Source organism: Coloeus monedula (assembly GCF_965178545.1).
Source record: "Coloeus monedula genome assembly, chromosome: 1".
Classification (NCBI taxonomy): domain Eukaryota; kingdom Metazoa; phylum Chordata; class Aves; order Passeriformes; family Corvidae; genus Coloeus; species Coloeus monedula.
In genome coordinates, this window is record NC_138781.1 from 34,168,073 (window position 1) to 34,182,117 (window position 14,045).

The 14,045-nt window shown below is 52.6% G+C and overlaps 2 protein-coding genes across 2 annotated transcripts; both read right to left on the bottom strand.

The window, feature by feature from the left end:
* Positions 1–1,169: 1,169 nt before the first annotated feature.
* On the bottom strand, positions 1,170–2,830 carry HOXA1 (homeobox A1; the record flags this gene model as incomplete). The annotated part of the gene is made up of 2 exons (XM_082290628.1): positions 1,170–1,780; positions 2,212–2,830. The coding sequence occupies 2 exons, from the start codon at positions 2,828–2,830 to the stop codon at positions 1,425–1,427; spliced, it is 975 nt and encodes a 324-aa protein (XP_082146754.1). The 3' UTR covers positions 1,170–1,424.
* A 4,834-nt stretch (positions 2,831–7,664) lies between these two features.
* HOXA2 (homeobox A2) lies at positions 7,665–9,488 on the bottom strand (the record flags this gene model as incomplete). Its single annotated transcript, XM_082290595.1, has 2 exons — positions 9,092–9,488; positions 7,665–8,419 (listed from the first exon to the last, which is right to left on the bottom strand). Exons 1-2 carry the CDS (start codon positions 9,471–9,473, stop codon positions 7,665–7,667), a joined length of 1,137 nt encoding a protein of 378 aa, XP_082146721.1. The 5' UTR covers positions 9,474–9,488.
* Positions 9,489–14,045: the final 4,557 nt, after the last annotated feature.

Below are 14,045 nucleotides of genomic sequence, written 5' to 3' on the forward strand. Positions count from 1 at the left end.
AGGTGAAAAGGTTAGCACTTGACCCAGGAAGTTCTCCTGTTTGTGCTTCAGAAATAGATTGGGATCATAAATTCCTCCCAGTTACAGAGAATGGAGAGAAGGGCCTTATATTTTCTAAAAATAATATTATTTTAGCATAGGAGAGGAAGAAGTTTCGTGTAAGAACTCAGATTGGGCGGCCAGAGCTCTTACCCTGACAAAACAACACAGGAGGAGTAAGGTTGTGAGACTCTCACTCCCTTTCCCCCTTGGAAAAACCCCAGTAGAAGAAAGTAAGGGAAACAAAACTGCTGAGCCCAGCCTGTGACTCAGCGCTGACGTCACGCAGAGGTAGGCAGACGAGGGCTACCTGAAAGTGGAATATATTTATTACAGACATTATAAGGACCCGTAAATCCTGCCCTGGACTCCACCACTAGTGGAATCACAGTGCCTTTCATGATTGTACAGAAAAATCAGGAGGACATTTTGCTCACACACGACAACTGATAGAACTCAGTGTACCCGCAGTACAGCAAAGCACGGTGCATCATGCAAAGGTCTGGACACCAACCACAGAAATTATACATTCATTTGGCCATTTGTCACATTCACGAGTAGTTTGAAAAGACATCGAGTCTAAAGGAAGGTTAATATGAAAATAGGAAGAGGCAAGGTCTTTTGGATGGTTGCACCCTTTAGCTGAGCATAATCCAACACAGCTTTCGGGGCAGGGGGAAAAGGAGAGGGAGCAAGCACACCGGGTAAGGTTTAAAAAACCTAGTGCAATTGAAGCCTTGTTTGTCACATTTAAAGAAATAGCGCTACTTTTTTTGAGGTATCTGCTTGAGCTTAAGACATTTACTTGATACGGTCGTCTGCTTTACCAATATAAAAATGGATCCAGTTTGGCGAATGCACTCACCCTGCTTAACCTGATAATCGAAACATCATTCTAGAAAAATCTGTAAAAAGATAAATCTCTCGGACAAAGTATTTACAAGCAACGAACTCATTGACACGAACAAAGAATACATTAAATTAAGGGGATGAAAGTCCTATAAGTCGTGTAAACACTTGCAATAGTGCATCTCTTTGTGAGGTTATGTACCCTAAATAACCTGTCTTTCACTCAGGGAAGCTCGATAGAACGTCCTTACAGTGGAGGAGGGAGACGCGTGTGCCAACACAGCTCCTCCAGCAGGAAAGGAAGAGGGGGCCCGGGAAGAAAATCCCCTGGCACCAAGGCGCCGGGACCCGGCGGAGCCGGAACCCCCGGGGCCGGGCGGCGGCGGGGGCGGCGGAGGTAGCAGGGGAGCGAGCGGCAGCTCGCCGGAACCTCTCGGCGATACCGACCGACCGAGGGACCGACACAGCGGCGGTGACGGACGCGTGCCGCGCTGGCGGGGGCGTCTCGCCGGGCGGCCGTCGGGGCGCGGCCGGTCTCAGTTGGAGGCAGCGAGAGTGTCCGAGGCGGAGGAGGCGGGTGAGGCGCTGCAGGGCGAGGAGCAGGACTTCTCCGATGACTCCTCCGCCTTCTCCTCGCAGCCCGTGGGGGTGGGGGGGGAGATGGGCAGCAGCCCCTCTTTCTCCCGTTTCTTTTGCTTCATCCGCCGGTTCTGGAACCAGATCTTCACCTGCGTCTCGTTGAGCTGGAGGGAGGCCGCGATCTCCACCCGCCTGGCCCTGGTCAGGTATTTGTTGAAATGAAACTCCTTCTCCAGCTCGGTGAGCTGCTTGGTGGTGAAGTTAGTTCTGACGGTATTGGGCTGCCCCACGAAGCCGTACTCGCCAGCCTTGCCTGCGAGGGGACATGCAGCGGTAAGTAAGTGAGCGCAAATGATTTATAGGCGATGTAATCAATATGTCCACACCGGCTAAGCGATAGGGAGCAAGAACTTCTTGGGATAAGAGGGAAACCCCGGCAGGGTGAGTGATGGAGTGCGAGGTGCTAAACCGGAGTCAGCCTCTAGTGTCAGAGGAAACTTGATAAGTGGTTTATGAATTACGAGAAATATGACCACGGAGAGGAGGAGAAGGGGGAGTCAGGAATAAGTGAGGAATAAGCGGCGCTGACTTTCAGCTCCGCGGGCAGAGAGCCGGGACTGCTCCCAGAGGTGCGGGCCGCCCTACCTGCTCAGCGCCCCGCGGGACACCGCGCCTCTTTCCCCGCACCCACGGCAGAGAGAGAGAGGAGCGGCCCCCACCCCGGCCCTCCCGCCGGCCACTGACCTGTTTTGGGTGGGTTTCTTTTCACTTTCATCCAGTCGAAGGTTTGCGCCGGCGGCGAGGTCTCGGTGGAGGGGGAACGGGAGTTTTCCCGGTGGCCAGCGTGGAGGGGAGACAGGGCATGGTTGTAGGTGCCCAGGGGCAGGCTCTGCTGCTCCTGCCCGTAAGGGGGAGGCACGTACTGAGCGGGGGCTCCCGCGTAGCCCTGGTGCGGGAGCGGGTGCTGCGCAGCGGCGGAGGAGGAGATGCTCCCCGAGTACACGGCGGGGGCACAGGGAGGGAAGCCGCCGCCCAGCTCCGCGTCCTGCCCCAGGGGGTAGGGGCCGTACGCCGGTCCGAAGCCCTGCGCGCTGTAGGTCGGGCCGCAGCCGGGGTGCGCGTAGGACACCCCAAGCCCGCCGTGATGCTGGTAGGTGGCGGGCTGGGCCGGGGTGTGGTGGTGGTGGCGGTGGGGGCTGATAGGCACCCCGCGGCCCGCCAGGAAGCGGTCCTCTCCGCTGCAGCTGCCGGCGCTGACGGCGCAGGGCTGGAAAGTTGTAATCCCGTGGTCGGGGTGGTAGGCGCGGGCGGCGCAGCCCCCCGCCTCGCCGCCAAGGACGGGGTACTCGAGGAAGGAGCTCATCCTCGCCGCGTCCCTCTGTCACGCCGCCACCGGGTCTTCAGCGTCCGGCGGGGCCGCGCCAACTTTCCCACTTCCTCCATGGGGCCGGCAGGAAAATGACACGAAGGCGCCGGCAGCGGGCAGGCACGTGGGGGGCGGCAGCCAATGGCTGCGGCGCCCGCGGGGCTTCCCCGGCTCCTGTCGCTGATACAGCGCCGCGTCGGGGGCATTTAAACGCCGAGCGCTCCGACGGCGCGGCACCGCGGGGCAGGGAGGCGGTGGCAGTGGCCCCCGGGGGGTGGAGGGGCGGGCCGGGCCGGGCTGGGCTGTACACACGCACACACACACACGCCCGCCGCCGCAGCCCCTTGGGTCTCGTCCGCCAGCTGAGAGAGGAAGGCAGGAGAGACCCGGAGGCTGCGCCCGGCCCGCGGAGCCCACCGCTGTCCCCTCCAGGGTGAGTGCTGCTGCCAGGGTGCCCCAGCATCACCCCTGCTGTCGGCGCTGTCAGGCTTGCACGGGGCACCTCTGCCGCCCACCAACCCCCGGCCGGGGCAGCAGCGGGGGGGGTGGGGGTGGGGGGGCGTGTGGGGTGGGGAGGCGACTGGATCCACAGCACGGGGCGAGGGATGCGGCGGAGAGAGGCAGGGACAGTGCTGAGAGCATCAGCCCTTGGAACGGGAACGAGAATGGGACCGTGGATGCGGCTGGGGACTTCTGTGGGGATGGGAATGGAGATAGGGACAGGAATGAAGGTAAGGGTAAGGTGGAGAATAGGCATGGGACCGAGGATATGGATGTGGATGGGATGCGGGTAAAGATGGAGACGGTAACAGTGCCAGTGCCGAGGGATCTCGCCGGTCCTGCCTCGCCGCAGTGCCAGCGCGACGCCACGCCAAGAGTTAAAGGGGTTTGTCCAGCCGCATCACCAGGCGGCCGCGGACATTAGCATGGAAATGAGGCGCTTTTGGGACTGACGGCCATTGTGCTCTCCCAGGCTCACCGGCCACCCTCTGGCCCTCATCCCTGCTCCCCCCGCACTTCCACTGGGCTCACCCTCGCCAGCCCAGGGTTGGGGTAGGGAAGGAGGAGCCGGGGGCAGGAGGACGAATGATTGGACGGGGGCCCGGGGGCTCCGCAGCCCATCTGCTGTGGTCCCGCGGCGCCGCTGCCGCCCGCCCGCCCTGGGACAGAGTGGGGGGACGGCTGTCCGGGGTGCCGCGGGTCGCAGCCCGAGGAGGCGACCCGGGACAGGGGCAGAGGAGCAGCAGGACTCGCAGGGCCCGCCGCCCCGGCCCCTTTGTCCCTGCGCTCCGCCACCCGGGTCGGCGGTGGGGAGGGGTGGCAGATGGCCAGTGGCAGAGGCGGCCCCAGGACCCTTGGGAACCGCGCTGAGCATCGACTCCAACACACCCCTCCCCAACCCCGTGGGGAGCTGGGTCAAAAAAGTGGGTCCGTGGCCAGAGAAGGAGGGATGGCGGTGAGATGTGGGTTACGACCTCATATTCGGTTTACGTATGCGGAAAAGGAAAGGGGAGGTAAAGGCCGGGCATCCGTCTGTCCCGGCGCGCCCAGCCGTCTGCCGGCAGAAAGGACGGCACCAAAAGTCTTCGAAAGAAGTTCTGCAAAACGTCAGCCTCCGAGAAAGATGGATGGAAAGTCATGTCCCCTGACACCAGCCCCAGGAGGGGCTGCCCCTTCTATTTCTGCAGGTGCCGACTCTTATGTCCCTGTGTTCTCACGCTCGGTTCTCGCTTGTTTTGAAATCCAAAAGGCTCTTCTACCCCGCCACCACTCCCTGCTCACGAATACACACACACACCCTCAAGCTCCTCCCTCCCACATGAACTACAACACTCCCTCCTAGGTGCAAAGCTCTCCTATTGCTGTTAGGTCAGCCCTTATCCCACGGCATCTGCACGGCCTCTCTACTGTCAGCCAAAACCGAAGGGCGCCTCTCTCCCCCACACTCCAATCCCGGTGCCCTCAGTATGTCTATTTGTTCTGATTTACTACAGAGGCAGGGATGGTTAAGGGCCCTCTGGAAAGGTTCCGTTTCTTAAACTGCAGGGAGGCGGAGTGGAGGACAAGAGCAACAACACCCCAGAGGCATTTATGGTATTATACTGCGCCAATTTTGGCTATGGTTACAGCTGTAAACACATTTATTTCATTCTTGTAAACCAGATAAGTACTGCATAAAGCAGAGAGAAAAGACAGGCGATTAGGACTCTTTACTAATAAAAGGGCTGACATCTTCTCAGTGCTTTTTCAGTCAGCCAAGAAAAAAAAAAAGATTAATACAAATAGATCCCTTTTACCCGTAAATTCCGATGAATCACTTTTCTTATAGTCTCCAGCATTCTGAAATCCTTTTTTCTCTGCCTTTTTGGTGCCATTGTCTCTTGTTGCATTGTCTCTCCGGCGGGGCTTTCGGTTTTTGCTGCGCGTTCTAAGCATGGGGGCAACATCATGAGAAGGGTCGGAGCAGAGGGGGAACACACACCAAACCCTCCCTCCCCCGCGGCCAGGCGAGGGGGAGCTACTGCCGCTTCCCCCCGCCCTCAGGCCATCTCGACCCCTCCGCGCCCCTCCGCGGCTTCGCTCCGCGTTTCCTGCCACGGGACTGAGGCTAAGGAGGCGATCCCGGCTGTTTAGGCTTTTCCGTGGGAGTGTGCCCCCGCTGTGGCCCCAGGGTTCAGTCGGAGCCTCGGAGGCGGCTCCTACTTGCTGAATTCCCCCATTTATTTAAATGGAGTTTACGAGAAGTTTAAACCTTGTAACACATTTCCTTTTTATTTTTCTTTTTTTTTTTCTTTTTGTTTGATGTTTCTGGATTTTGATTGGGATTTGGGGGGGTTGTTTTATTGTCTGGGGTTTCTTTTAGTTCGTTTTGCTTTGGTTTTCTTTAAGCGTTGTCAGCATCCGGAAATCTGGGCACAAAAGAAACCCCAACCCTTACATGCACATTGCGGTCCAATTTAACTCAGTGGCAGAGGAGTGAAAATGCCGGTGAGGCTGCTCGCTTTCCGCAGGGACATGGCTGGAGCAGAGGGAAGGAGAACCAAGGCCGAGGTTTCACCGCGCCCGCAGCTCAGCCAAGCTGTTGTTTTAAAAGAGCAATAAAAGTGAATTATGACTAAACGCCTTCTCACTTAATGGTTTTAGACGGGGATCCCCAGCCCCGGCAAATACGTAAGAGGATTTTTATTTGTGCATGTGTTCCTGCAATTGATCTCTTTGATGACATTCTCATTCATAGAAAGAGTTTGATTTATGACTTTCGGAAGAATTGCGTTCAGCCCTTCCAGCTATAACCCACGCATCCCAGCTCCACAACGTGTTACAGGGCTGGGAGACAACACTCCTCGCATGGACGGAGAGCAGAGCCCCGCTCACAAACCTCCACCCAAGCCCCACTCGCCTGTGTAATGTAACCACACACACTCACTCGGACCCACACGCACGCAAGGAGCCGCGAACGTACCCGCCCGGGATCCCCTGGCCCCGGAGCAGCAGAGCCCCGCTGGCATCTGTTGCTCGCTTTTAGCCCGAAGGACGGGGCTCACCCTCTGCTTTGGGGTTCGGCAACGCCGGGTGGCAGGCAATTTGGTGGAGATTTCTGAAAGCCCGTCTTTGCTGCCTCCAGCAGAAGAGTGGGGGGGGCGAGGATAATGTAACTTTAAAGTCAGAGTTTCCCCTTTTCGTTATCAGTCTCGTCTCGCAAGAAGGTTTACACAGGAAAATATCTTCGGGTCTGCCCCCGCACCGCCCCCGAAAAGTATGGAGTGGAGAGGCTGGTTCCTCCCTAAATACTTTTTCTTCCCCCTGCGTTTCTCCCACCCTTTTGATTTCACAGGCACTAACTTCTCCATTTCCTCTCCTCCTAGGGCTGATTTCTTGGATTGCTCAGCACGTGAGAAGTAACCAACCACATTCTTTGTGAGCTATGATATTTTTTAAGACACGTTTTCTGAAAAATCTTGCTGGCTGCTAAGCACTACTTTTTAGAAAAACAGGATTTTTTTTTTAAAAAAAAAGGAACAAAAAACAACAAAACAACGCCTTTTCTTTCGTTCATGTAACAGGCTGGTTTCTGCAGGAGACGCTTATCCTACTGAGTCTCTCTTATGTTCTGCCTGTAACAGAGAAAGTCCTCGTTTATGCTTTTGTTACAGCTCACCACTTCCAAGCTTTGTATCCTCACGGAGATAAGATGCCACATTTATATATTAAAAGGAACAAATCTCCATCAAACCCGTGAACGATTTTAATTTCTTTAGTCTGTTTTTCCTTCCCTTGTGAGTACCCTTACAATAAAGAAAACGAACGAGTTTTCCTCTCTAATGAATGTCCTAAATTGCCAAAAGGGCAATTGCTCGTTGTTAGAACACTGAATTTTGTTTATTGGCAAATTAATAGTGGAAGAGATGGGGAGAGATGCCCGTCATGTTATCCATCTTGAAAGCAGAGAGAAAGAGAGGAGAAAGAGAAAGAAAAAAGAGAAAGCTCCTTGTAGCAAACAAGAATTTATTCTACCAAAAATACTTATGACAACGCATCCTAATGTAATACAAAAATAAAAAGAAAGTGAAGATACATTCCTATACGATCACTTTCTTACAGACCTCATATATTGCTTTCATAGAAGGACCTAGAATGTGGCTAGGTTAAAATTGAACACAACTAAAACTTCAAAAGAAACGGCAAAATGGCATATCAGAGGGAAGTAACAAACAGAAAATACTGAAGAGGGAAAGGGAGGGGGGAAATAAAATTAATTCACTGGGGGGAAAAAAACGAAGAAGAATAAGGAGGAGAAAGCAGGACCCTTGGAGAGGATGTCTTTAATTTCTTAGTAATTCAGATGCTGCAAGTCAATTGTGGTGAGTGTGTCTGTAAAAAAGTCAAAACTGTCAGCAGAGATATCTACAGGACTGTCCAGAGATCCTGGCAAACTGGGGGAAACTGCATCTGAAAGCTGTAGGCAGGAATCTGTGGAGAAAACGTTAAAGTCCTGTAAAGAAGGGACATCTAGGGCCTCAGGACTGTCATTGTTCAGGCCAGCTGCACAGTTCTGGGCCATTGTTGAGAGGCAGTTTTGAACAGTGGGTGACTGATGTTGAAAATGTTTCAGATTTTTCTCATTGCTCGTTAAAGGCGAAACGGGGAAAGTTTGGGATTCGCCATTGTGCGCATTCTGCGCCTGCTGCTGGGAGAGGGCATTCTGCTGGAAAGCGTAGCCTTCCCGCTCCAGGAGAGCGCCGGAGACGTTGCTGAGGGCTTGCTCGAAGAGGGATTTCTCCTCCTCCTCCTCTTCCTCTTCCTCCACCGCTTTTTCGGGGTCCTCGAGGTTCTTAAATTTCCCCTCGCTGTTTTGATTCTCCTTGCACTGGGTCTGTCTCTTGTGCTTCATCCTCCTGTTCTGGAACCAGACTTTGACTTGTCTCTCAGTCAGATCCAGCAAGGCTGCAATCTCAACCCTCCTTGGTCTACAGAGATACTTGTTGAAATGAAATTCTTTCTCTAGCTCCAAAAGCTGGGTGTTGGTGTAAGCCGTCCTCAGGCGCCTAGATCCACCGCTACCGCTATCGGGGATTTCAAGGGGGTCTGTTAAAAAAGAAAGAAAAAAAAAAAAAAGAAAAACACCACCACCACACGCACCCCAAAGCATCACAGCCAGAACAGTGAAAGCAAAGACACACGGACACACACACAAAACAAAATGCACGGATTGAATTTCAGCACCCCAGCACATCGCATCCCGGGGGGGTGGAGGGAGTGCTCTCTCTGCGTGTATATGTCTATATCTATATGTCCATATACCATAAAATAGCAACTGCAACAAAATGGCCGCCTTTGGATGCAGTAAACCCATTGTGTTGCACTGCTGAGCGCCCGGTGCTGCGTGCCCCTCGGCCACCTCCGCCAAATCGCTGCCTCCAGCTCCCCAACCTCCCCACACCAGAGCAAACTTTATATTAGCCATACCGCAATTTATAATTAATGCATCAGCTGCTTAGCTGAGCGGGAGCAATCTATCACTCTTCATTACTGTCAAATATCCTAACTCTAGGACGGCGAGACAAGAGAGGTCAGCTCCAACTCAAATAAATCATCCCGCATTAGGCAAGTTTGGGGAAAGTTTGGGTTTCCATCGAGCCCCGCCAGCTCCGTCCTTCCCGCCCGCCCGCCCTCCGCCTCGTCCCCCCGCGAAGCCGGGGGGATGCGGGGAGCCAAAATAGCGGCCCGGCGGGGCTGGCGGCACGTCTTTGGACTGACCTTTGTGGCTGAGGCAGGCAGGTCCAGCGGCTGAGGCGGAGGCCGAGGCGGGCGGCAGCGCGGATCGCTTGGACGCCTTTTTCTCTTTCATCCAGGGGTACTCCGGGGGCGGCGGGGCGCCGGCGGGGCCCGGGCTGCTGCTGCGGCCGCGGGGGCTCGCCTTGGGGCGACCGCCGCCGCTGTGGCGAGGGTGGCTGCCGGGGTTCAGGCTGGGGATGGTCTGCTCGAAAGGAGGAGGAATCAGTGTCGAGTGTGAAAGCGTCGAGTTCTTGATTGATGAACTTTGAAATGTATCACCGACAGGGGGAAAAGATGTCAGGCACTCAGCAAGCGATGGCTGGCTATTGATAAAACCGATCTCTCGCTCAAATGCGAAATTCATGGCCTTCAACTGGCAGCCCCCGCGGAGAAAAAGTTCCCTCGGATTCAGGGGGCTCGGGGGGAGGGGAAGGCCCAGGAAAAAGGAGAGAGAGGAGAAAAAAATATAGCATAGAAGATCGCTGGTGGGGTGTTTTTTTTCTAATTCACTGATTACAGCCGTATGGGGACCGTGCTACTATTAAACTATTGAATTCATGGAGACAAGGTTGAAATTGGACCGAATTGGCTGTCACATGATTGCCTCTGCCCAATGACAATTTGGGCTTTAATCAAAAGAAGCCACTGTCTGTTTGATTGATCCAAAAAAGTCGGGAAGGAACGCCTCATTGGGGGCCAGAAAGGCTTTATTTACACTTTTTTTAAAAGGGGAAATGATATCTCGAGTATCTATCCCCTTGGCGTCCTAATCCGAAATGATCGGGGGTGGGGAGGAGGGTGCGTGTGCGTGGATATGTTTGTGTGAGAGGCTGCGAATGTGTGTGTGTGTGTGTGTGTGTGTGTGGCTGCTTGTCCTGCAGCCTGCTGCCTTCCTCGCATCCACCCGCACACTCTTCTCTCATTGTTTGGGACTGTCAGGAAAACGCTTTGCACCTCACAAATCATTTAAGCACCTCAATCTGACGCCTTGAGTCATTAACAAAGTAATCCATTAATCTTCAAAGTTTTGACACCGTCAGGCCCCCGCATAAGAAGTTGCACCCAGGCAGGAGTCTGAAGCACTGGGTCTTGATTTTTTCTTAGGAATAGCACTTCCTCCAAAACTAGTTTCTCCTTCCCGACTCAGCCTCAATGAGCTCCTTTGTATTTTTTGTTTGTTTATTTGTTTGGCTTTGTGTTTTTGTTCGATTTTTTTTCTTTCTTTTTTCCTTTTTTCCTCTTTTCTTCCTTTTATTTTTCTTTTCTTTTTTTTTTTTTTTCTTTTTTTTTTTTTTTTGGTGGCTATCGGGTGTACAGTACGGAGAACAATTGGTCGCCGGTGCTGAGCCATTGTTTATCAGGATCTTCCTCAGCAACCTTGCTTCGAGGGGAAGAGTCACATAGGCAGCAGCCCTGGCGCTTCATGACTTCCCTCTCCAGTTGGCTTCCCGGGATTGGACCGTAAAACATAACCCTAGGAGAACATCTCTGGGCGAGCCAAATCGCGAGGCTGCAAACGCGTCTGGCTGTTGGCTCTTAAAAAAAAGTATATATCCCGTGCATTAGCTTGCAAACGATACTCCCGTCTGCTGGCATAATTTGCTTAGTAACCGTAGTAGGCTGGGTCTGGTGAGTATTTTCGATTACCAGGAATTATATGGGCTGGTAGCGGTTTTGTTTTCTAGGGGCCAGACAGAGCGAAAATGCTGCGAGGTTATGACTTGAGAGACGGGACTCGCCTCCGATGCTTGGCTCTTGCCGCCGCTGCCTCCAGTCACCCCCGCCAGGTCGAGGCAAGTCCCGAATTTGGATGCTTTTGGCATAATTTTCCAACTATACTGAGGCGACAGGGAGAGCGATGACAATGATGGCCACAATCACCAACCCGATTAATCCTATGGTCACAGCCGCCCTAGACAGCCCGGTTGGGGCTTGCTTGCCCGCGGAGACCGGGGTGCACGGCGGGGTGGGGTGCTCCGGGGGCCGGGGGGAAGGCGCTTCCCAGCCGTTCTCTGCATCCTTCAGGAGCCAGGAACCATCGCCAGCGCGATGAGGTGCCGTCTCGCTTTATTTTCGGAGTTGCCAAAGAGGGGTCGGCAACCGTCTTCGTAATTATATTAAAAAAAAAAAAAAAAAAAAAAGACGGGGAAAAAAAAATAGAGAACAAGACCCCAAGCGCTCAGTGGATCAGTCTTCGTCCAGTCTGCAGGAAGTGCATTTTAAAAATCGGTTTTAAGTTAATGCACCCACAAGATGTAGCATATCTGCGAAGGCATTGGAGAGAGGGGGAGGGGAGGGGCCGGGAGGCTTTAAATGGGCTTTTTGGTGGTTGCTTGTTTAAATAAAATATAGAACGAGACTTGTCATTTAATCCCTCGAAAGGGATGCCTTACAAATATCGATGCTGTTGGAAAATGCAAGGGGTTTAATTTTCTTGCTTTTAGTCCAAACAAAGCTCTGGTGGTGTCTGCCCGCGATCAATCTTGGCCGCCAAAAGGTTTGACAGCTACTGGCCCTTAAGAACACATTTAAAGCTTCTTGCTCTTTCCAAGATCAAATGTGGCCGTGAAAAGAGGCAGAGCAAGAAACGCAAGTAAACAAGGAAAAAAGCTGCTTTTAAAATATTCTGGCAGAGGACTGGGCTGCTTGTGGGAAAAGTCCGGTTTTATTTTGCTTCTTGGTGCCTACGTTGGGGTCGGGCTTTTCTTTTTCTTTTCTCTGATTTCTTTTTTTTCCCCTCTGGAAAATATTGGGATTAACAGCAGGATGACAAATAATAAAGAGAGAGGTTTGGATTTTAACCAGGCTTTGTGAGTAAAACCTGTGTGGGTGTCTCTATTCTGCACATTTGTTTCTTGTGGTCAGTCTAATACAAAAACCACCTGGAACAAAATCTTTGCAGAGAGGACGCGAAATTCTTGGGAAAATCAATTACTGCTGCCTCCAGGGGGATCTTTTAATCGGACGAATCTTAAATGCAAAATTACAAATTCTTATTTGCAACCTACAGGCTCTGAAGAGAGGATTGAATACGGTTTATGGAAAGAAGGGGGGAAAATCCCCTGTATTTTTCTTTCTTCGGGGTGGGAGGGGAGTAAAACGCCAGCTTCCTTCCATTTGAACATTTTTCTAAATGTAATTCGTGGTGCTAAAGGAACCACACAGTAAGTATCGTGACTATACCGTTACCTTTTGTTGCATCTAACCTAACTGATCCGAGAGGTGGGGGGGCGGCTTGAATTTTATACGTGCGCTCCTTTGAAACGAGCATTGTCTTGCAATGTTGCAAAAATGGTTCCTTCACCTACAAAAATAATAATCAGTCGTCGGTCTGTATTGGGTAATAATCAGGTTTCAGTGAAAAATATTAGCCTACATAGCCTTTCCTTCCACGGTTACATGTCTATATATACAATAAACAGCGCGGCATAAATCTATTTGCTATCCTTTTCTTTGACTGGGCATGCTTTATCTATTTATGCAGAAAAGCTCTGTATAGATTCACGGGTGCATGACAACGTTTCAGCATCAGGCAAGGATGGTTCTGGGAACAAGGTAAAGCCCAAAGATTAATAATATTTCAGCATGAGACCAAAATGGCGACAATTTTTTTTCTGGGCTCTAAAAGATACAGATGGTGAACAGCGTGCGTTATTATCTACACAGCATAGGAATATGTCTTTATAAACGTGCAGGGGTATATTTTACCTAGTCTATTAAGGTCCGTTTTGATTTATCTTTCAAGTTTCAATCTAAAAATTACAGACATTTTGCCTGAAAGGAAGAAAAACCGGATTTTAGCGCAAGCTTGTGAGTTTCTACGTTCTACCTCGAGCCAATTCGGACCGGAGACCCCTACGGGTGCCCGTTTGGGGCCGGGACCGTCGCCCTTCTACAGTACCGTGTCCCCCCCTCCGACACAAGCACCCGCACACATATCCACACCACCCCCGCGGGAAGAAACGGAGCACAAGGCTCCCCTCCCCCACACCTTCAGGCTGCCGTGGGAGGAAAGGCGGCTCAGCAAGAATGAAACAAGCCCCAGTAAAATATAAAAAAAAATATTAATTCGGGGGGAAAACGTAGGGAAAGGAAAAGGCAAAATCCACTTCTTAAAGGAAAAGGGGAAAACGGCGCGGGGAGCGGGTGGAAGGAGCAGCGGTGCGCGCATCCACCCCCCCCCCCCACCAGCGCATTCGCGGTTCGGCCAGACCCTGCTCTGCCACCCTGCTCCCCAGTGCTGAGGGGCTCCGCAGCCCCCGCCGCCCGGCTCAGGGCGCCAGCCCAGCGCCCGGGAGGCCCCTCCGCACCCACGCGGGCCTTTATCCTGCGCTCCGGTGCCCTGCGCTTCACACACACGCTGGGACGCCCACACCCTCGGCTGTCCTCCCGGCGCTGCTCCGCGGGGAGGGGGCGATCCGCGCCCGCCGGGCACCGCGCAGCGGGTGCGGGAGGAGGCGGCCGCCGCGGGCCCTGAAACCTCCCCTGCTGGAAGAAAGGAAAAAAAAACAGAGCGAGAGAGAGAGAGGAAAAGAAAAATCTCTCTCCCTGCCTATGAAATGCTGAAAAGGCATCGCGGGGCCCTTCGGGTGGGCGAGCAGATCCTAGTGTAAGTTTATAGACGGGTTTCCTAGCTCCCCACGTCATGAAGGGCTCTTCATTCCCCTCCGCTGCGAAGAACATGTTCTTAACTCTTTATTATTCAGAATAAAAACTTTATTTTTTTTTTCCAGAACGTGAGCAGCAAGGAATGTATAACTTTCAAAACAAATCTAGCCTTTTCAGCTTCACACACTTTTTGCCTAGCTGGATGTCACAAGCATAAAATATTCAAACCGTGATCTTTTTTCCCAGATTTTATTGCATCATCATCATCATTATTATCACTATTTTTAATAAAAGGAGTTAATAGTTTCCTTTCAAATGATATTTCTAA